Below are 21,793 nucleotides of genomic sequence, written 5' to 3'. Positions count from 1 at the left end.
GTTCCAGAGAAATTGGGGTTCAGATGCTAGATGCTTCCAGCAATGTGTAACAGGGTAGATTTTTTTGATAGGCAGAGTTTTTATGAATTTTTAGGAGGTGTTAGCCACAGGTGTCCCGTACTTGCACCTGAAATTTTTTTCACCTGTACTCCCGTTTCCAGATAAATTGGGGTTTAGGTGCTAGACGCCTCCAACAATGTGTAACAGGGTAGGGGTTTTTTGATGGGTGGAGTTTTTAGGGGTGTTAGCCACAGGTGTCCCCCACTTGCACCTCTAATTTTGTTCACCTGTACCCCCTTCCTGTTCCAGAGAAATTGGGGTTCAGGTGCCTCCAGCAATGTGTAACGGTAGATTTTTTTGATGGGCAGAGTTATTTATGTTCTGATGATAGCCTAACAATTAAATTTTAGGGGGTGTTAGTCACAGGTGTCCCCCACTTGCACCTACATTTTTGGTTTTGTACATCTCCCCATTCCAGAGGAATTGGGGTTCAAAGGAGGGGGATGTCATTGTACACACCCATTTGTACACGCCCCGTGGTATATTTATTTCACTGGTAGATTTTTTTCACCGGATAGGGAATCCCCCTACTCCGCAGTGTCTTGGGAGGAAGGGGATCCCCCATCAGAGATCTCCCCGCGGCAGCCGAAGGGAGCCACAACAAGGAGGCTGAAGAGCCGCATGCGGCATGCATTGTCATCTTGGAATATATGTGCCATTTTGGAAGAAAAAAGTCCATTGATGGAAAAACCTGGTCATAAAGCACATTCAAGTAGTCAGCTGACCTCATAATGTTGCTGCACCTACAACTAGCCAATGGAAGTAACCCCAGATTATAACACTGTCCCCACAGACTCAAGGACATTTTGGTGAGGCAGTTTATCCTATAATTATAAACATATATAACATTCAATAAGACCTGGTTCACATCTGTGTGGTGCTGTTTCATGTGCAATACCATTTCTAAAAAAACACTAGGGCACTGCAATGCCATTTATTTCAACACAACTTCCTGGGTAACCTTCAGTGCATCACACCATAATACCTGGTATGATATTGGGGATAAGATTGATGTCGGATTTCCCCTTTGTCACACTTACCTCTTCCCCACTAAAGTGAAGGCATCTCTCTCCTGTGCATGCAGGCAATCCTGACTCTGGGTGTGTCTACGCTCCCAAGCTTTATCAGTTTCGCCAAACCCGCTAGCCAATCAGGATATAGCCTCTGAAGCATCCCTGGCTATTTAGCTAGCTCAGTTAAAAGCACTCAGCATTTGTGCATTGTGTCTCCACTAGTGCAGAGCCCCTAGCTTTGCTAGCAAGTACCTGTACACCTGTTGATTTATTCAGTGTTTCCTCTGTCCAGCTCCTGTGTTACCCTTTCTTGCCCAGTCTGTTGTTTTTTTTTAGCCTATTCCCTTGTGATGTGGTCCTCTTTTTCTGTGGATATTCCTGTGTTATCTGTGCCTCCTGTTACTTCCAGTGTCTCCTGTGTTCCCTGTGTCTGCAGTGGCCCCTGTGTCAATAGTGTCTATTTCCTGGATCCCTGGTATTTGACCCCTGACTTGTGGCCTGACCTCTCTTGCTTGCTGCCTGCATTGACCCCGGAATTCCTTGACAATTTTTCTGCCTTGTGATTTGGTACCGTGTATCCTCCTGCCCACCCTGGTGTGCCCAGGAACTGCAACCTGGCAGTAACTAGCAGCGCAACATCCTTACCACTAGAGGCTCTAGAGCAGACCTGGTTGCCACTTAGACTCTGCACCTTGGCCCTTTCCAGGGCTCACACCACTTTTGTGCAGACCGTAGCGCCCCCTAGTGGCCCTGTCTACCCAAACATAACAGTTTGCACGAACCATGACTACACCCTCCCAGACCTCAGCAGGTTCCTACCATTTACTCACCAGAGGCTAGACACCCATGAAGCTTCAGGAAAGGTGCTCCCAATATCATAATTCTGTTGTGCTAGAGAGAATTTTCGGGAAAAGAAGCCACAGGGGTGTAAACATTCAGGTTTTACACAGTACTGAGACAAATTTGCTCCAACCCCAAGCTCGGATGCATCTACCCCCACAAAGAAGTGTTGCTGGATGTCTGGATGTACAAGAATAGGGGCAGAGCAGAAATCCTCAGTTTTTTTAAAAGCTTCACAAGCCTCAGCAGGCCACTGGGAAGGATTTGCACCTTTCCAGGTAAGATTAGAAAGGGGAGTGACCAAGACTGAGTAATTCTTATCAAACCTTCTGTAAAAATTGGCAAAACCTAAGAACCTTGGTAGGGCTTTCAAATTGGTGGACTGAGGCCAATCAAGGACTGCAGTGACCTTGGCTGGGTCCATCGTCAGGCCCTGATCAGAAACAATGTAACCCAGAAAAGGGACTTGTTGGACTTCAAAAACACACATTTCTAGTTTGGCAAACAAATGGTTCCCCCTACGTTTCTGAAGAACAGCCTTAACATGCGCACGATGCTCAACCAAAGGAGACGAAGAGACCAGAATATCATCTAAATAAACCACCACAATATTCCCAAGAAAATCAAGGAAAATGTCATTAATGAAGTCCTGGAAGACTGCTGGGGCATTGCATAAACCAAATGGCATTACCAGGTACTCATAATGCCCATCCCTCATATTTAATGCAGTCTTCCACTCCCCCTGCCCTATTCTGATGAGGTTGTAAGCCCCCTCAGGTCTAGTTCGGCAAAAATTTGGGCATTTACAACCTGGCCAAACAGGTCATTTATACGAGGTAAAGGGTACCTGTTCTTGACAGTAATTTTGTTTAACCCTCACTAGTCTTTACATGACCTTAGGCTCCCATCTTTTTTTTCTCAACAAAAAAGAAGCTAGCCCCAGGTGTGGATGTAGAATGGTGGATAAGGCCTTTTTCCAAATGTTCTTTAATATAAGCTTTCATGGCTTAAATTTCAGTGCCTGTGAGATTGTAGAGGTGCCCTCTGGAGGAAAAGTACCTGGTAGAAAATCTTTTGGGCAGTCATAAGGCTGGTGAGGTGGAAGGACATCAGTGGCCTAAGGAGAGAATACATCAGAAAAAGCTGAATATGGAATGCGCTCTACAGAGGAACCCTCTTGTTCCTCAACCTCTCTGTGGCTGACAGCCTTGAAGAGCCCAATTGCATAGACTCCTCAGCCAAGGGGGAGGTGGACTAGGTGCAGGGTCAGCCAGGGGCCTGGCAAATGTAGTTGGCACAGGAAGTCTCTTCAAATTTCGCTCATGAAGTCTGCAATCAATTCTAATGGCTAACAGAATCATTTCATTCTGAGTCAAAATGCAAAATTTCTGTTGGTGTGCTTTACCATGAAACCATCATTTTTCTTTTTCAAACACTGAATGCCGTTTTTCACGACCTGCTATACATCTGTGTAGTGGTTAACTTGGATGACATCCTGATTTTTCCCCCTGACTTTCCCACTCACAGACAGCATGTCCGTTTAGTCCTGCAATGGCTCTGTGACAATGGACTGTATGCAAAGGCTAAAAAGTGCTTGTTGGAACCCCCCAGGTGCCCTTTCTGGGCTACATTGTTTCCAAAGAGGGCCTCTCCATGGATCCTGATAAGGTTGCAAATATTTCCAACTGGCCACTACCCTGCGGCCTTAAGGCTACTCACCACTTTCTGGTATTTACCAAATATTCTTGGTAATTTATTAGGAATTATTCCATGCTGATCACTCCCATCACTGCACTGACACAGAAAGATGTGGATCCTAAGAACTGACCCTCTGAGGCTATTCCGGCTTTCCATGCCCTCAAACAGGCTATTCTTTCTGGTCCAGCCCTTGTTAGGCCAGATCTTACCAAAGCTCCCACCATCGAGGCTGATGCTTCGCCTGTTGGGAGTGCGTTCTATTACAAGAAGTCTTTCTCGGTGGAAAATAATTATTCCATTGGAGACAGAGAACTCTTAGTTATCATGCTAGGAGTCACAGGAGGCAGACGCCCATGTGCATTCTATTACAGGAAGTCTTTCCCAGTGGAAAATAATTATTCCATTGGAGACAAAGAACTCCTAGCTATCATGCTAGCTCTGGAAGAGTGGCGATACCTCTTGGAGGGTTCCCCTCACAAGAATACTATTTTTACAGATCATAAGAACCTCCAGTATCTGAGGTCTACTCCCTGTCTCAACCCCCGGCAAGCCCATTAGTCTTTGTTCTTTCCTCGCTTTAATTTTGTGTTTACATTTAAACCCAGTCCAGCTAACTCCCGAGCAGATGCCCTTTCTCGCTCCTTTGATCCACAGGATTCAGAGACTGCTGCAGAACCAGAGTTTATCATTCCTCCAGCGCGCAATCTAGTTTTGACCTCTATCCAGGAATCCGCTATCCCTAATGGGAAAACCCTGGTGGCTCCCCAAATCTGTACCAAAATCTTACGTTGGGCACATTACTTCAAACTTTCTAGTCGCACAGGCATACACAGAACCTTCCTCTACAATTCTCTCCTGACAGTACTAGTGGCCCAGTTTTCACAAGGATTTGAAAGACTATGTCAAGGATTGTGCTGCCTATGCTCAAACAAAGTCTGCCACCTGCACCCCTGCAGGCCCACTACTTCCACTACCTATTTCCACAGAACCTTGGTGTTGTCTAACTATTGATTTCATAACTTATCTTCCTCCTTCTGATGGCTGTACAGTTATTTTGGTGGTTGTAGATTGTTTTTCTAAAATGGCCCATTTCGTACCTCTTCTGGCTTTACGATCAGCAGCGACATTGGTGCCAGTCTTTATTCGCGAAATTTTTAGACTTCATGGCATGCCCACTCATATCGTCTCTGATTGTGGGGTGCAATTTACTTTGAAAAGGCTTCCGCAAATCCCTGGACATTTCAGTGGAGTTATCAGCTCACCACCACCCGCAAAGCAATGGGCAGACCGAAAGGGTCAATAAGTCCTTGGAACAATACCTTGAGTCCAATATTTGTCCACCATGATGACTGGGTGGCTCTGCTACCTTGGGTAGAGTTAGCCCATAATAATCATGTTTGCACCAGCACGAAGGAGTCTCTATTTTTTATTGTCTACAGCAAACATCCTTGCCTAATGTCTCCTATACCCTGCTCTACCAAAGTACCTGCACTCTGTGCGCTGCAGAGTGACTTCAACTGTTTTTGGGCTTCAACATTAGAGCACCTAAAGCAGTGGTCTGCCTGTTACCAGAAGTTTGCTGATCAATGTCACCGTAAGACACCTCTTTTCCATCTTGGGGACAAAGTCTGGTTCTCCACTAGAAATATGTGTTGAAGGGTGCCTTCTCTGAAGTTTGCTTCATGTTTTATTAGACCTTATGTCATTTCTGCCAAGGTTAACCCAGTTTGTTATAAGTAACGCCTTCCTACAAATCTCAAGTTGCCCAATGCTTTCCATGTGTCTCTGCTAAGCCGTTGGTCCTGAATTGCTTTTCCCATCCCTCTCTGCTGGCTTCTCCTCCAACCAATTCCTCTCAGGAATATGAAGTCCATCACATTTTGGAATCCAAAATTTCTCACAAGCTCATGTACCTGATGGACTGGAAAGGTTTTGGCCCTGAGGAGAGATCGTGGGTTACTGATGCAGATGTGTCTGCCCCTCTTCTTGCTAAAAAGTTCTATCTTCGCTTCCCTAAGAGGCCCCATAAAAGGAGGGTCTTATGTCACACTTACCTCTTCCTCACTAAAGCGCAGGCATCTCACTCCTGCGTATGCGGGCAGTTCTTACTCTGAGCGTGCCTACACTCCCAAGCTTCATCAGCTCCGTCCAACCCCCTGACTTTTTAGCTAGCTCAGACACAGCACTCAGCGTTTGTGCAATGTGTCCCCACTAGTGCCGAGTCCCTTTGCTAGTAAGTTCCTGTACACCTGTTGGGTAATTCGGTGTTTCCTCCGTCCAGCTCCTGTGTTAACCCCTTGTTCCCCAGTCTGTCGCCAGCATATTCTCTTGTGCTGTTCCTGTGGTCCTCCCTGTCTGTGGATATTCCTGTGTCACCTGTGCCTCCTGTTACTTCCAGTGTCTCCTGTGTTCCCTGTGTCTGCAGTGGCCCCTGTGTCACTGGTGTCTATTTTCTGAATCCCTGGTATTTGACCCCTGGCTTGTGACCTGACCTCTCTTTTGCTTGCTGCCTGCCTTGACCCTGGACTTTCTTGACAATTTTTCTGCCTTGTGATTTGGTAACGTGTATCCTCCTGCCCACCCTGATGTGCCCAAGGACCACAACCAGGCAGTAACCAGCAGCGCAACATCCTCACCACTAGAGGCTCTAGAGAAGACCTGGTTGCCGCTTAGACTCTGCGCCTTGGCCCTTTTCAGGGCTCACACCACCTGTCCCCCCAAGCGTGACACCCTTAAATGTAAAGAAGTAGAGGCTAGAATCTACCTTTAGGGTCTTTGTTTAACAGTATAACAGACCAGGGTCATAAATTCCCCCTTATCAGATACCGTGTTTTCCCCGAAAATAAGACAGGGTTTTATATTATTTTACCTCCGAAAATCGCATTAGGGCTTATTTTCAGGGAATGTCTTATTTTTTTCATGTACAAAAATCTATATTTATTCATGTACAAAAATCTACAGAACATGCCAACATATGTGAACACATATACCATATATGTAATATACCATATATGTAATGTGGGGGCATTATATTATGTGGGGAATACATTCTCCCTATGTGTGCCCCCACACAATACAAAGCATGCCCCCATATGTAAAGATACACACAGTACTTAACTGTGGGGTCATTATATTATGTAGGGTATGCATTGTCCCCATGTGTGCCCCCACATATATAGTGCCCCCACAAAATAGAAAGCACCATTTTCCCCTCCTAACATTTACAATATTTCCCCAAAAATCATTGGTGTCAGCATTTGGTAAAAAAAAAAAGTACTTACCACTACTGATTCCGTACTCCGATCCCGCGGTGTGCGTCCCGTCCCGGCTGCTTCCGTCCTCTTCTCTTGGTATCCCTCTGCCGCCGGGTACCACGTGACTGCACTCTCCAAAGTCTGGGGCAACAGCTGCTCTGTTGCACAAAGAAGCAGCCGATAGGGCTTATTTTCGGGGTAGGGCTTACATTTCCCCCTTGCATGATTAACATGCTAGGGTTTATTTAGGGGGTTTGTCTAATTTTTGGGGATACACGGTATTACTTTCTCTGACATCCAACATCCTTACACACCCTCTAGTTTACAATGCACTCCAGGTGTCGTAAAAATCAGATAATGCTAGTAGAGTGGCCTCTGATTGACCTCTGAGCTGTTTTCAGAAACCAATATATTAATATTCTTTATATTTCCACTTTACATTTCTCTATAAAGTAGTAGTTGGCTGATTTGTAGCTGGATCATTATGGTAAGCAGTTGGAGACCAAGAACTAGTCTCCTAGGCCTCATGAAAGCCTGCAAACAATATTTAGCCTGTTCTGGTTCAAGACATGCCTAGTTTGCTCTCTGTGATGTCCATATATTGTGCTGCTTATTAATCTGGGGTTTGCATTTCATAAAACATGAATTCATAGAACTATTCATAAGAGCATTTTGCGTGTGTCCACAGAGCGTCGTACTCCATGTGGACACAGCCCCTCAGACAGGCCCCACCCTGCTGTCATTGAATTGTTTTATTAGTCCCACCTCCATGGTTGGCATAAAAAAGCCATGTAAGCCTAGCAGAGGGAGCTCTCACTGATACCATCTTGTTGCTAAGGACAACGGCATTGACACATTGAGCACTGCAGGGAGCCCAGGGTCTCTGATTATTAACTTGGACTTTATACAGCAACTTGGACCAAGACAAACCAACTCTAATTAAAGAGGAAGTAAACTCAAAAGTGCCTAAATCAAAAAAATCCACTTACCTTCAATCCCCCAGTGCAGTTGATCCGGAGGGGTCTTCCATCAGGTCCCGCGTCGTCCTGGCATCCGTCCCTGAGTCGGTGCCCCAGGCACTGCTATCTTCTCCTCTTTTTCCAGTTTCTTTTTCCTACTTCACCTGATGAATGCGCAAGATCAGATGACGTAGTTTGAAATAAAACTTGCCGATCTCACTGCACATACGTGAGATCAGCAATTTTTTTTCTCTTTTCACGAAAAGGCTCCTTCTGTGCATACCCGAGATACACAGCATGCACCACATTTCTACACAACATGGTGTGTTGGTATTTCAAACCCAAAACAAGACAATATACTTGTTAACATGCATGTGTCCATGGCCACACACAGCTGTAGTTGAAATGGGGATGCAATTTGTAACAAACTGTATTGGTTTATGTAAAAATCAGTAATTTTATAAATGAAATCTGTTTTATATATCAGTAAGCAACTGAGTGTGGTGTAGAATCACTTACTTTTTTTGTTCAGGTAAATGATTCAGCAACATATGAAGAAAATCCTGCAAGACATAAAATAAAATATGACTTGTCATCCTATTCTATAACAAATTCAATTAACTTAAAATACATAGTTAGTGCACATAGTAACCGTTTGACCCATCTTAAGTGATTTTAGGTGTCACAGTTTTGATCTTTTGTTTGGCTACAGGGTAGAATATTTCAGCTCAAATTCATCAAGTACTTCTATGACCTCTACAGGGACACCTGAATAAATAATGCTGCTTCACATGTTATGGTATCTCATTATGGTAAATATAGACAGAAAAATAACAAAACTTTCCTGTACACCTCTAAGAGGAAAAATAAAATCACTTTGTATGAAAGAGCAATTGCAGCAAAAAAGCTGAACTGTATTTTCATTTTATTGCTGTAGTGCAAGAGAAAGTACAAATCTATTTATGAACATAACAACTAAGAAAAACATAACAACAACGAAAGCACAACTAAAAACAAAATATATATAATAACCATTTTTTCTGTGTCCTCTCTGTAACATATATTTATTACTTTTTACCCTCACCACATAAACAGAAATAGGAGTGATGGCTCTCCTTATTGTGAGAAGACATCCAAAAGTAAGATAATTGTAAAGCTAAGCTCCAACCTTGCCTTCAGTTTTGCACAGTTGCCCAGGTTCTTCTTTTGTATTTGAATATTTGAAATTGCTTACTCTAATTTAGCTGCTCATTCACAATGTCCCACAGTATACATAAAAAGCTGTAGCAAATTAGATAGAACCTACCACATTTCCTGGCTGGAGGACATCCAGCATCATCTAGCCCTTTACTTCTTAGCCTGACTATACCTGGCCCTTCCTTTCATTTATTGAGTTTCAGTTCTTTCAGTCATGGGGAGCACAACCCTAGAACCCATTACGGTGCCGCCTAACTGCCATATGCCAAAGGATTTATAGTGAAAGCAGAAAGGCTTAATATATGAATTTATACACAGATAGGGGTTAGGAACCAAGCAAGACAAAATAAAAGAAGATTAAGAATAAGACTTAATTAATAAAGACTTTAACCTTAAACAATATACCACGCTTAAAAACTAGCTAAAGTCTAACATTTCTTTATTTCTTTACAGTTCTCCACCTGCAGATGTTATGATATCTTCCACCCCCAGGTTATTATTTGTAAATGTTTTTAGCTTTGAAATGCTTCAAATTGCTTTTTTGTAACAGTAAGAGCTGCTTTCTGAACTCCCATTTCAGCCGGTATGCTTGCATAAATAAAAGTAATAAACTCATCACAGATAATCTTACTCACAATCATACTGTGGAGAAAAAGAGGTGGCCTGTCTAACCAGGTCTGTTGCTGAATGGTAATTACTGAGAGTGCTAGCTCTGTCTAGTGCCTACTAGACTGACTGCACTGCACTGTCCTAATTAAACATCCTGCACAATACTGTTGCAGAAAAGCAAGGTCATCTTATGAAAATATTCCTATAAAGAACCATTATTTTTAAACATGTTTATGGAGAAAAATGAGAAAATTGCTAATCAGATTCCGTCGATCAAGTGGGGCCACATACCCTGATATAAATCAATGTGAGTGGTATAGGAAATTAAGAGAAGAAAAGCCAGGGTATTTGCTAATTGTGGCAATGTATTGGAAAAGTTTACCAATTTTTTTCCTTAGTTAGGAATGTGCATAACATAAAATAATAAGTGTTTCAAATACAAACAATTGAAGTCAACCCGGCTGTGTCCTGAGGCATAGGGGTTCCTTTTGACTTATTAGCTAGACATAGTTTCCCTAAATGAATTAGAACAAATAAACAAATTGTGTCCCAACGCATTTCACCTCTAAGGGCTTCTTCAGGGGACATTGGACAAGATGTTGCATTGCTGGCTGCATACAAACATATTGAATATATGAATATATTTACAAACATTATTCAAGGTGTTTACAATACAATAAGCAAGTATAATGCAAAACTGAATGATCAAAATGGATTTTTTGCACAATGTTGAATTAAACAGAAATATTCCAAAATAGTCCACAAAATGCTAGCCAAAGTGTGCAACCCATCCACCCAATGGGCATTAGTGCCGTGCCCAGTGAGCTGGGCATTTATTTCTCCATTGAGGATGACTGAAGGGAAGGGGGAGGAGTGGACAAAGTAGGTGGGCGGGGGGCAGGGTGGTGTGTAGTGTTGATGGGAGTATGTGAGTGGCCAAATATGACCATGATAAATGAAATGAAATGAGGGGATATATGACATAGGCTTGTTGGATAGGAATAGGTGTGTGATATAGTAAAAATATATGTTAATTGTGTATTGTGCAGTGGGGGCATGTAAGGTCATGGCTGCAGATTCTGAATGTGCTTCTATTGAAAATTAAATAGGAATTCGGTGAGTCAATATGTAACCACCGGTTTTAAAGTATAGCAGAATCAAGTATTCAATTGATTACATTTGGTTGTAGATATATATGTGGGTATATTTGGTTGTAGATATATATTAAGGGGGATATGTTCTAATCCAAAGAACATTAACCCTTTGAGGTCAAACTTGTGCTTTGTTGCCATATGATAGCTTAGGGGGGTGGTAATTTTTCCACTGGTTACAGCATACACATGCTCGTAAATACGTTTACGTAGAGACCTTTTTGTTTTGCCTATATAGTACGCCCCTCAAGTACAAGTAATTATGTATATACCTCCTGAGGTTGCACAGTCTATGTAGTGTCTGGGGCGATGTGTTTGCCTATTTGGTAGTAGTATGTTCATGGATTCTCTGACCCATTTGCACTGGGAGCACTGTCCACATCTGGATGTTCACGGTTGATAAACTTGATGAAGAAAAATGACTTGACACAAGTTAGTCTTTCAAGGACGGTGCTTTGCAAAATGTCAGTTGTGGTTTATAAACTATGTACTTGTTTGCTAGGGGTTCAGCTTTTAAAATGTACCAATACTGTGTGGATCTTAATCCATTGGTAGAGCAGATGAATATAACCATCCCACTTTCCCAAAATCATTATTTACATAAATTAAATGTAAATACAGCTACACAAATCTCTTTTCGTTTATAGGGATGTATAGGGTTTAGAATGACCATCTGATTATTACTTAGACTACAGATCTTAAACTTAGTAATACATCTCTGAAGAACTTTGCAGTTGTATATACCTATCCCACCTTCTGCTGTTCTGCTACACAGTTATTGCCATTTCCAGATAAATATTTCTTTTTGGTTCTCTTTGCCTAATTTGGATATTATCCTTACTAGAGCTTTTCTGAATTGTGTTAATCATTGGACCTTTGCAGTTTTGTAATCAACATTAAAAGTCATCTGATATTAAAAATTGACCTCTATATGGAACCATCTCTGCAAAATGATCATTAAAATTATCTAGAGCTTTACCTTTATTAAAGCTTTACCCCCATCCTCACAACTAATTTTCCTAAGAAAGCTCTTTAGTTATAGAGTCAAAACAACCATCAAGAAAGAAAAAGCTTACTCTTAGCTTAGTTTCTTAGCTAAATTATAAATTTTGACATAATGAAAAAGCAGGAATAAGTGGAAGTGTTTTAATCATGGGAGATTTCAACTACTCTGACATTGACTGGAGAAATGGCACTACACGAACAGCAAAAGGGAGGAAATTTGTGAATTTATTACAAGATAATTTTATGGTACAGTTTATAGAAGCCCCAACTAGAAATGATACTCTGCTGGACCTAGTTCTTTCTAACAATGCAGAGCTTATAACAAATGTGCAAATAAAAGAGAATCTGGGTAGCAGTGACCATAATATGATTTCATTTATTGCTAGCAATGTTCCAATGGGTAATAAGTTTAAGAGGCTAAAATTAAAACCTATGTGGCTTACAGCTAATGTTAAAAAAGCCATAAGGAACAAGAAAAGGGCATTTCAAAAATATAAAAATGAAGGATCACCTTCGTCATTTGAAACCTATAAAGAATATAACAAAAAATGTAAAAATTAGATAAAATGTGCAAACCTTCAAAAAGAAATACAGATTGCAAAGGAAAATAAGGCAAACCCCCCAAAATTTTTTAAATATATTAATAGCAAGTTCAGATCTGAGCATGTAGGCCCCTTGAAGGATGTCGCTAGGTTGGTAACTGGAGATAGAGACAAGGCAGATTTACTAAACACTTTTTGTAGCTCTGTGTACATGAAGAAAAATGGCAGAGCTCAAGTCCAAATTCATAATAGCAATGTCACTGCCTTAAATGAGTCACAATTGCTCAGAATTGATATGATTGACAGCTGGGAAAAATTAAGGTTGACAAAGCACCAGGACCTGATGGATTACATCCACATGTCCTCAAAGAGCTGATCTCAGTTATTTCAAAGCCATTATTTTTAATTTTTAGAGACTCTTTAGTCACTGGCAAGGTACCGATGGATTGGCATAGGCCAATGTGGTTCCTATCTTCAAAAAGGGAGCAAAGTCATTACCAGGTATGGCATTTGACATTGTACCCCACAGACGGTTAATATGCAAGTTAGGGTCGATAGAATTAGAAAAGTCAATCTGTAAATGGATAGAGAACTGGCTTAAAGATCGAATCCAGAGAGTTGTAATTAATGATTCATACTCTGAATGGTCTAAGGTTATTAGTGGTGTACCCCAGGGTTCAGTGTTGGAACCTTTACTGTTTAACATCCTCATAAATGATATAGAGTTTGGGATTAAAAGCACAATTTCGGAGTGCGCATGGGCAGCCGTCTATGAAGGACGCTCTCTAGAGGGCTCAGCACCCCCCCGGATCCCGTGTCGGCTCCTACGGTAGCAGCACTCGGCAGCCATGCTACCTATAACCAGCCCAGGCTCCGGACCTCTCTCCCCTGCCTTTGATGATGGTTGGAAAATCAGGGTGGAAGATAAAAGACTGCAATTCCCGCTCACAGTCCCAGCGGCCGGCTTCCAAAATGGCGGCTCCCCGGGACGTGCACGTGGCTGCAGATCTGCATTACTGGAGAAGTAGCAGATATCACCTACAGGTACAGCCGAAGGACCAGTGGACAAGGGGTGGGAAGGGAGTTCTCCCCACTCCTCACCAGCCAGCACCCAAGACACACAGGATTCCCCCTCATCACTGCCCTTGCCTGTGGTGCAGGGCTCTCGGACTCTCGTTAACCAGAATTCCAAGGAAATTTCAGTCCTACATGGTCGGATTGAGGACTTGCAGCTTAGGCTTGATGATTTGGAAAACAGGTCTCGTAGAAATAATTTTAGGATCAGGGGCCTCCCAGTAAAAGATGGTACAGAGGCCGTGCGGCGATTACTACAAGATCTCTTACCTGACTTACCAGAATCACACTTTGTAATTGACAGGGCGCACAGGGCTTTAGGTGCGCCTAGGCAGGATGGTCCACCCAGAGATGTAATCGTCAAGCCTCACTACTTTTCTACGAAAGAAGCTCTGTTGAAAGTAACAAGGGGCATGGATCACATTGAGATGGAAGGCCACCCGATACAAATCTTCTCTGATATAACACCATTTACTATACAACGCAGGAGGGCGCTTAAACCCCTATTACAAGTTTTGATCGATCACAAGATTAAATATCGGTGGGCTTTCCCTTTAAAATTGATTTTTCAGCTTCAAGGGAAGAGTTTCTCCTTCTCCTCTTTTGAAGAGGGAGAACAACTCCTTAAAGAATTGGAACTAATCCAGAAGGCGGATGCTCTCCATACGCCAAACAAGGAAGCTGCCATATCTTTGTACCCGCTATGGAACAAAACTAAGACATCTGGGAAACACTTTCAGAAGACGTCTTGAAATTGTCAGCGGGACGCTATCCTGTAACAGTTTCTTTCCTTTTTTTTTGATGACTACCTCTTCTCTGCACTTTGCGGGGTTTTTGCTAAGCTTTTTCTACTGCTTTTGTGTTGCTAGCAAAGGTTTGGGTGAATTGTCTTGGTAGTCAATATGCTGTAGCTCTAATATTGATAATTTGTTGTTCTCTTTTTTGTATTTTCTACAGAGCTTAAGGTTTTTGAGGCCCTTGATCTGTCTTTATGTCATTCTCTATTACTATGATTCAATGGTGGGCGTTATTATTATTACTACTGATTAACATTGTCCTATTTTTTTAAATTTTTTTAGGGCTTTATCTTCAGTGGCTGCCGAGCCATTATCAAGCATGTGATTTCTTCGGGTTACTGTATTGATTTTGTTTTGCCAAATTGGGTTTGACGGGAACACATGTCTCAGTACTTATATTTTGGTGGGCTATGGGTTCTGGGGGGGTTACACATGCCCTCAACCAGCAGGGATTCTAGTTCGGGTCTTATTTATTTGTCCTGATCCGGCCAGATTCTCCCTGACGAGATGGAGTTTTTTGGAGCTCCTAGGTGCACGGGTGGTGAGGCTTCCTCCTGAGATCCGGGATCTGGTGGCTCCCGGGGGTCGGGGAGGGACCCGATCCTCCTTGGTTTACAACAAAATTTGCTGATGCGCTGTTTGGTTGTTATTTGTTTGTTGCTTGTCTTTTGTGTTTTTTTTTTTGTTCTTGTATCCCCATGGTTTTTTCATTCCCCTCCTTACCCTAAGAGGAAGTGTAAATATGACGCTAACTGTTACACACAGTCGTGATGACTGAGCCCCCTACGGTGCCTCCAATTCCTACAAAGCTAACATTGCTTTCCCATAATGTTCAAGGCCTTAACCACCTGAGCGTTACACTGAGGTCTAGATTTCTGTACCAAAAGTGATCCACTGTTTTTCATGAAATTTTTTTTTTAAATGGTAGACCTGTAACTTACAGAAGGTTAATTCCCCGATCAAGAGGTCTAAAGCATTTCACTACTATAACTCCTTGAAGGTGGACATCTTAGCTTTACAGGAAACACATTTCTCCAAAAACTCGGTTCCGAGGTACTTTCATAAAAATTATCCCATCTTTTATAATGCGAACTTAGATACGAAAAAATGTAGAGTTCTTTTGTGTTTTCGAAAAAGTTTGAACTTCGCACCTCAAGAGGTGTTTAGGGACCCAGGGGGCAGGTTCCTGATGGTGGTTGGTTATGTGGGATCACAGCTCATTACAGTAGTGTTGTACTATGCGCCCAATGAGGGTCAACTGACTTTTTTCCATGCTTTTCTGAATGAGATTTAGTCCAAAGTAAATGGCTCTTGTCTTGTTAGGTGACTCTAATTTGGCTCTGGATCATATCTTAGATAAAGCTAAATTAAGCAGATATAGGGACCCTCCAAAAAAAAGTCATGGCTTTTCTGTCTTGTTGAGAAAATATGACCTCATAGATTGTTGGCGGAAGATGAATCCATCGGTCAGGGACTATACCTTTTTTTCATCGGCCCATAACCAGTACTCCCGTATTGATCATGGGTTTGTTCAGTCTCAAATGCTCCCTAATGTACTTGGGGCCCGAATCTTGTCAACCCCTTGGTCCGATCATGACCCCTTAGCTCTGTATCTGACGGATTTTAGCCGGGCTCAGGTCGGATTCCGCTGGAGATTTAATGAAAGTTTTGTGTCGGATACATTGGTAAGAGGGGAAATAGAATCACTGCTAACCGGCTATTTTCAGATTAATGTGGCAAGCGAGACCTCCCCAGCTGTTAATTGGGAAGCCCATAAAGCTTATATCCGGGGGGAGTTGATCAAGATAGGGACGTCACGCAAAAGGGCACATAATAAATTGATTGACACCGGCCTCCAAGAATACCACAGATTGCAGCGACAGCACAAGGCCACCCCCCTTTCGGGACTGAAATCCCAGCTGGAGGCCAAACGCACTGAACTTAATTTGCTCCTAACGACTAGGGCAGAAAAATCAATACGCTGGGCATCTCATAAATTTTTCTTATGGAGCGACAAACCAGGTAGCCTATTGGTTAGTAAGCTTAAGCCTAGGCCTAGGTCCCATGCCCTACCTAAAATCAAGGTCAAGGATGGTAAGTTATCTCAAAACCCTGAAAAAATATTGGCCGCTTTTGCAGACTTTTATGGTCGACTGTACAACTCCGAGGAATCAATTTCTGGAGCAGGAATTGAAGGGTTTCTTGACAGGATTGAACTCCCCAAGCTGCATCCTAAACATAAAGCGATTATGGAATGTCCATTCAAAATTGAGGAACTGAATGGGGCTCTAAAAGTTATTAATATATATATAATTGGGTAGCTCGCCCGGGCCGGATGGTTTTTCCAACTTGTACTATAAAACATTCAGCCCAGTAACGGCGCCGCATCTGGTTGGTTACTTTCACTATCTACGGGAGGGGAACTTTTTAATGGGCGATGCCAATAGAGCATTTATTAGTGTGAACAGGGAAAAGATGCTTCAGAGACAGCTAATTTCAGGCCCATTTCCTTGATAAATTGTGACTTCAAAATTATGACAAAGATTATGTCAACCCGACTGGGCTCATTCTTAGGCGCATATATCCACCCAGACCAAGTGGGTTTTATGCAACATAGACAGGCTCCAGATCAAACAAGAAGGGCTATTGACCTAATATCAGTGGTTAACTCTAGCTGGGACGGAGGCCTCCCACGTCAAGCTATGTTGCTTTCCTTGGATCTCCAAAAGGCTTTTGACAGTTTATCCTGGAGATACCTATTTCAGGTTCTTTCCAGGATGAACTTTGGGGCCCAATTTACAAACTTGTTGCTAGTGCTTTATGACACCCCAGAAGCGAAAATATCATTGGGAGGTTTTTTTTCTAAAACACTCCCTTTTAGAAGGGGGACCAGGCAGGGATGTCCTCTCTCGCCTCTTTTATTTGCCCTGGCGATTGACCCCCTGGCAACAGTCATGTGAATGGACCCTAACATCAAGGGAATTACTTGTGGTCAGGTTGAACATAAATGTGCCTTACTTGCTGATGATATTTTGATGTTTATCACCTCTCCAATTACTACTTTGCCCAATCTTCTGAAACTCCTGGACGCTAGGCTAGGCCTCAGGCCTACGGGTAAATAACGCTAAGTCTCAGGCTCTCAACATAAATATCCCAACTGTAACATTGGCAGTGATTCAGGACAAATTTGACTTCAGCTGGCATAAGGACTCTTTTCAGTATTTAGGAATTCAGTTGACCCCTACATATAGTAAACTTTACAAACTTAACTATGCAACCCTATTTAAAAAACTCTACACGGATCTCAGGCGCTGGGCCCTCTCCCCTCCTTCGTGGATGGGACGCATAGCTGCTGTTAAAATGAATCTGCTCCCTAGACTGCTTTATTTATTTCGCACCCTCCCTGTTTAGGTTCCTATGAAGGAGATAGCACTCCTCCAGTCTAGAGTAATGAGGTTTATCTGGGCAGGAAAAAAGGCCAGAATTTGAAAGGGCATGGGAGGACGGGGAGTACCACACTTGAAATATTATTATGTGGCGGCTCAGGTGGCACAATTCTCGCTGAGTACTTTGCATGGAGCCTGACCTCAATGGGTTGAGATAGAGAACCAGGATGACTTTCTGGGCGCTAGAGAATCCCTTATGTGGCGCAGGAAGGGCCAGAGAGGATTATTAAAATGCCCGGCTCTGTCTCACTCCATTCAGCTTTGGGACAAATATAGCCACCACCCGACACTGTCCTCTAGACATAAACCTCTAACCCCACTCTGGAATAATCTGGATTTTCCGCCGGGCCAACACCCAGTTGACTTTAATTGGTGGATATCAAAAGGCTTTTGACGGGTGAAAGATTTGATAGATGTCCATGCAATTTTTACATGGGACCACTTGACCAGTAAATTTGAAATTCCTTCAACGGAACACTTTCTATAGACAATTGACCTCATATATTAATTTGATAATTGGACATGCCCAGAGACCTATGAGGTCTTCCCCGTTCAAAAGCACATGCTCTTTAATAGACTCTACAAGAGGACAAATCTCTGTTATATATTCGGCCCTAGTTACCCCTACCACCAAATTGCAATATATGCTAGACTGGGAATCTGAGCTGGGCACCTCATGGGAATTAGAAGAGTGGTGGGATATGAAATACTCTCTTTCCAGGATATCCTTGAACTCCGCTGTGGTGGAAGCTAACTACAAGGTGGCACTTAGGTGGTACCTTACCCCGGCTAGACTAGCAAAGATGTTTCCATCGCCCGCCCCCTAATGTTTCCGAGGCTGTGATTCCAGAGGTTCTATGCTACATATTTGGTGATCATGTCCGATTGCCAGGATGTTTTGGGACGCGGTGTTTAGGTTGATATCTAGAATTTTCAAGCAGGAGATTTTTGGTACAGTAGAGGCGGTCCTGTTTAACAAGATTGCTGTGGCCCTCCCTAAACCCACGATGAAACAGATCAGGTTAATCTTATTGGCGGGCAGGATATCACTGGCTAAGGCATGGAGATCTTCCTCGATACCTCTGGATCCCATCATCACCAAATTAAATTGGATTATGGTGAATGATAGACTTACTCATACCCTAAAGAACTCGTTGGACAAATTTGATGATATTTGGGAACTTTGGATTTCTTTCAACAGCATATAGCTGGCACTTTATACAACACTGATTTTGGGCATAGAGAACCAATTGGACTCCCCATTTGCACTTCCTCTTCCCCCCCTTTTCTTCTATCTTTTGTGGTTTGTTTTTCTATTGTTTCTCTTTTTCTTGTTTTTTTGTTTTTGTTATTTGCTATTTGTTTTGTGTCGTTTTATGTGTCTTGTTTATCTTGTCCTATGTTTAGGACACCAGTTTGGTTTCTGCATTGTTCTACCAAAGATTGTTAATGTTATCTTTTCCATTCCCGGTATATATGTACTGTTTCTTCATACGCAATATACTTAATGTATAAATGGATGGAATGAATACTTAGGGTTGGGCAATGCTGAAAGTGTTCAATGTCCTAATGAACGTGCAAATATGATGTGTCCGTGACTTTTTCTAATAATACCGTTGTATTTGATTTGTTTCTCCATCTGAAAACTTTAATAAAAATATTGAAATATAAAAGTACCATTTCTGTGTTTGCAGATGACACCAAACTATGTAATGAAATTGAGTCCATACAGGATGTCTATAATCTACAAGCGAATCTGGATGTACTGTTTGATTGGGCAGCCAAGTGGCAAATGACATTTAATATAGATAAATGTAAAATTATGCACTTGGGAACTAACAACATGCATGCTTCATACAGTCTAGGGGGAATACATTTGGGGGAGTCAGAAATGGAAAAGGATCTGGGAGTTCTAGTAGATCATAGACTTAATAACAACATGCAATGCCAAGCTGCAATATCTCAAGCTAGCAAAGTACTTTCTTGTATTAAAAGAGGAATAGATTGCAGAGATGGAGATATAATCCTGCCCCTTTACAAAGCATTGGTCAGACCATATCTGGAATATGCAGTCCAGTTTTGGTCACCAGTTCACAAAAAGGACATTGTGGAATTCGACAGAGTGCAGAGAAGGGCAACTAAATTAATAAAAGGAATAGAGGAGCTCAGCTATGAGGAGAGATTAGCTGAACTGAATCTATTCTCCCTTGAGAAGAGACGTTTAAGGGGGGATATGATCACCCTGTATAAATATAATAATGGCCCATATAGAGAACTCTCTTCCCCATTATTCACTTTGAGATCATTACAAAGAACAAGAGGGCACTCTTTGCGTCTGGAGTAAAAGAAGTTTAAGCTCCGGATAAGGAATGGATTCTTCACTGTAAGGTCTGTGAAAATGTGGAATCGGCTCCCTCAGGAAGTAGTTTCAGCAACTACTATAGATTGCTTTAAGAAAAAGCTGAATTTTTTCTAGAAGCACAGAATATAACTGGGTATTAAGGCTTTAAAGTAAAAATAACACTGACTGTTGATCCAGGAAACATCCGATTGCCTCATGGAATCAGGAAGGAATTTTTTTTCCCCTGTTGAAGCAAGTTGTACCAGGGTTTTTTTTTCCTTCCTCTGGACCAACTATGCCTTATAGGGTTTTATATCTGGGATATGTTTTTTTCCCTAGTGGTTGAACTTGATGGACTTATGTCTTTTTTCAACCTAACCTACTATGTAACTATGTAACTATGAATAGGTCGATGTTGTTGGTTAAAAGTAGTAATAATTCTTGTTGTCATTTGATGCGTTGTAGTAGGTCTTCGTTTTTCAGCCAAAAGATTGTCCCTAGAGAGAAGACAGATATCCGTGTTGAATGAGTCTCTCCTGCAACACTTTAGTTTGTGTTCTAAATGTAGTCTCAGAGGAACAATTGCATCTTATGCGCAAGTATTGACTCTAGGGGATACCTTTAATCAGTGATTGGGATTGCCGCTTTTTGCGTGAAATATGGTATTCCCTGCAGTGGACGCTCTGTACAGGGAAGTGGATTTCATATTGTCATCTTTGATAGAAAGGTAAACATCCAAGAAAGGTACACAGGTTTTACTCTGTTCTGAAGTGAACTTTAGGTTGTAATCATTATATTGAAGCATTTGAATGAACTGATTGATTAGGTGTGTGGGACCTGTCCAGAGCATAAGAACATTATCGATATAGCATTGCCATGAAAGTATGTGGGGACCAAAGTGGGTGTTGGGAATGATGGTAAACAGTTCCCGCTCCCATTCGCCCAGGTATGGATTAGGGTAGGAGGAAGCACAATTGGTCCCCATGGCAACGCCTTGGGTTTTAAACATGTTTAATCCTTTCTTGTGTTAGGGAAAGCATAGCAACATTACAAATATAAATCTTCTGCCTCTTTGATCCTTGTCATCACTGTCCATCAGCCATTCCAGGTTTGTTGGATCACCCAGCTTCACTGATGAAAGTGTATACTCTTCAGCCTTGGAGAGCTTTAAGAAATCAGGCCCAAACTAATCAAACAGTTAGCTGCTTTCTACAATGTACTGCTGATCAATGCAGACAGTAGACAAGCTGAAAGTAATAATAATGTTCACACTGATGTATGTTTTTCTACATACAAAGACAAGGACAGAGGTACAGTAAAATGTTATACTGGCAACATTACTTTGTACATCTGGGTCAATTAAAACTTTAAACATGTTAAAAAAAACTGTCATCCTTCAACCTCCCTGGTGGACTAATCATGTCAGTAATTTTATGCCAAAAGTGGTGCATTGTTTTGCATTGAAATTTATTTTACATTGTAGGCCTATAATTCTTAGGCAAAACTTGCCGAAATATGTCCAATATTTATTAATTTATTAATTTAACTTTAAATAAAAAAAACACAAAAATCTGTTAAAACAAGGGTGCATAAAAATACTGAAACCTGTAATATAACTGTACATATACATATATATATAGCATGTATATTATAATATATAATGATTACTTTGTATTGGATTCAATACAGTTATTTACAGCACTCCCTCGCACACACCGATGCATGCACTGACGTCACCAGGAACTCCCGGGGAATGTCAGTGCACTAGCCAGGAGAAGATCGAAGGAAGAGGACGCAACCCAAGGAT

At 41.9% G+C, this 21,793-nt stretch overlaps 1 protein-coding gene across 15 annotated transcripts in view; it reads right to left on the bottom strand.

Annotated features, from left to right (window-relative positions):
- The window catches only part of AOPEP (aminopeptidase O (putative)), a 404,684-nt gene that overhangs the window by 211,299 nt on the left and 171,592 nt on the right, over positions 1-21,793 (bottom strand). For 11 of the 15 annotated variants that reach the window (XR_011921331.1, XM_072414973.1, XM_072414969.1 and 8 more), the window contains one exon: positions 8,344-8,387. Coding sequence is in view for 10 of the 15 variants with exons in the window: in XM_072414973.1 (XP_072271074.1) it covers positions 8,344-8,387 (44 nt within the window). In the remaining 5 variants the exon portion in view is untranslated. The remainder of the gene's footprint in view (positions 1-8,343; positions 8,388-21,793) is intronic. The other 4 variants (XR_011921333.1, XR_011921334.1, XR_011921335.1 and 1 more) reach the window with 1 other exon arrangement.

The sequence above is a fragment of the Pyxicephalus adspersus genome, chromosome 6, assembly GCF_032062135.1.
Source record: "Pyxicephalus adspersus chromosome 6, UCB_Pads_2.0, whole genome shotgun sequence".
NCBI lineage: Eukaryota > Metazoa > Chordata > Amphibia > Anura > Pyxicephalidae > Pyxicephalus > Pyxicephalus adspersus.
The sequence above is the reverse complement of the archived record's forward strand: the minus strand, read 5'-3'. Positions and strand labels throughout refer to the sequence as shown.